Source organism: Galeopterus variegatus, unplaced genomic scaffold, assembly GCF_000696425.1.
Source record: "Galeopterus variegatus unplaced genomic scaffold, G_variegatus-3.0.2 Scaffold963, whole genome shotgun sequence".
Classification (NCBI taxonomy): domain Eukaryota; kingdom Metazoa; phylum Chordata; class Mammalia; order Dermoptera; family Cynocephalidae; genus Galeopterus; species Galeopterus variegatus.
Window position 1 is genome coordinate 84,392 of NW_007727074.1, and position 1,048 is coordinate 85,439.

The window sequence follows — 1,048 nt, forward strand, 5'->3', positions numbered from 1 at the left end:
CAGGGACTCCTCTGAACATCCTACGATGTGCACAGGACAGCCCTCTACAACTAAGACGTATCCAGCCCGAAACGTCAATCGTGCCGTCAGTCACGCCAAGAGTGCGAACCTGCTGGAGAGACCCGGGCTGTGCCTGCGTGCTGTCTGCTAGGGCCCAGCATCAGCACCTCCTCCTGAGCAAGGCCAGCCAGTGCCACCCCATTGCCCTCGCAGAGTTTCTCACAGAATGGTGTATGCGTTTTTAAAAATGGAAACTTGAGAGGTATTTTTATGATTAGCTTGTGAAAAAGGACCAAATGTTAAAATGTCCTCAGTATCCAAAGGCCACATCAAAATGTTACTGATCATAAATTATACCAAAACAAATAAGCAAACAATAAATGTTATTTGCCTTTGGAAAAATATTCAGGTGTGTGTGTGTGTGTGTGTGTGTGTGTGTTGCCTGAAGAGTAAACTACCACTGTTAGGAATTTGCAGACATTCCAATTTGCATAAGACTTTATATTCAAACCCAATGAAATCAAATAAAAATATAAATGTTTATAGTAATTATGATTTTAAAAATTAGTGACTTTTGTTTATCTGTGTTTTCAGAATGAAGCGGTTAAGGTTGGTCTGTGTCCGAAAGCAGTGCTCCACTGAATTGTGGTGATGAAGAGAACTCATTCTGTTTTACAAAAAAGATCCTGTGGATTAACATAGAAGTGCTTGGCAATGCCCAGAGGGGTGGAGACTGTCCTTTCTCTCCCAATTCTGCACAGTTATAAGGTCTGGCTCCGTATCCAGCAAAATGGCTCGCGAGTGCTGCCCCAGCTGAGTCTGGTCTTGAAGCCAGATGGGGAGGGAGTGCGCAGGTGGACCACACGGGGTGAAGTCATTGCTATTCCTGAAGCACTGGCAGCTTCTACCCACACGTGGATACTTTCTCTCTAGTGCAAGGGTGGCACATTGCCTCCTTTTAGGCAGGATCCTGTTAGCCTGTGCTGGTGGAGCAGGGAGAGGCAGGTGGCCAGATTAGGGAGAATTGAGCCAATCACTTGCCAGAATC

The 1,048-nt window shown here is 45.7% G+C and overlaps 1 protein-coding gene across 1 annotated transcript in view; it reads left to right on the plus strand.

Annotated features, from left to right (window-relative positions):
* Positions 1-1,042, plus strand: part of LOC103591335 (chromosome unknown open reading frame, human C3orf52) — a 31,512-nt gene extending 30,470 nt beyond the window's left edge. Inside the window, exon 6 of the mRNA XM_008573774.1 lies at positions 595-1,042. Coding sequence (XP_008571996.1) covers positions 595-599 — 5 coding nt within the window. The 3' untranslated portion in view covers positions 600-1,042. The remainder of the gene's footprint in view (positions 1-594) is intronic.
* The last annotated feature ends 6 nt before the right edge of the window (positions 1,043-1,048 follow it).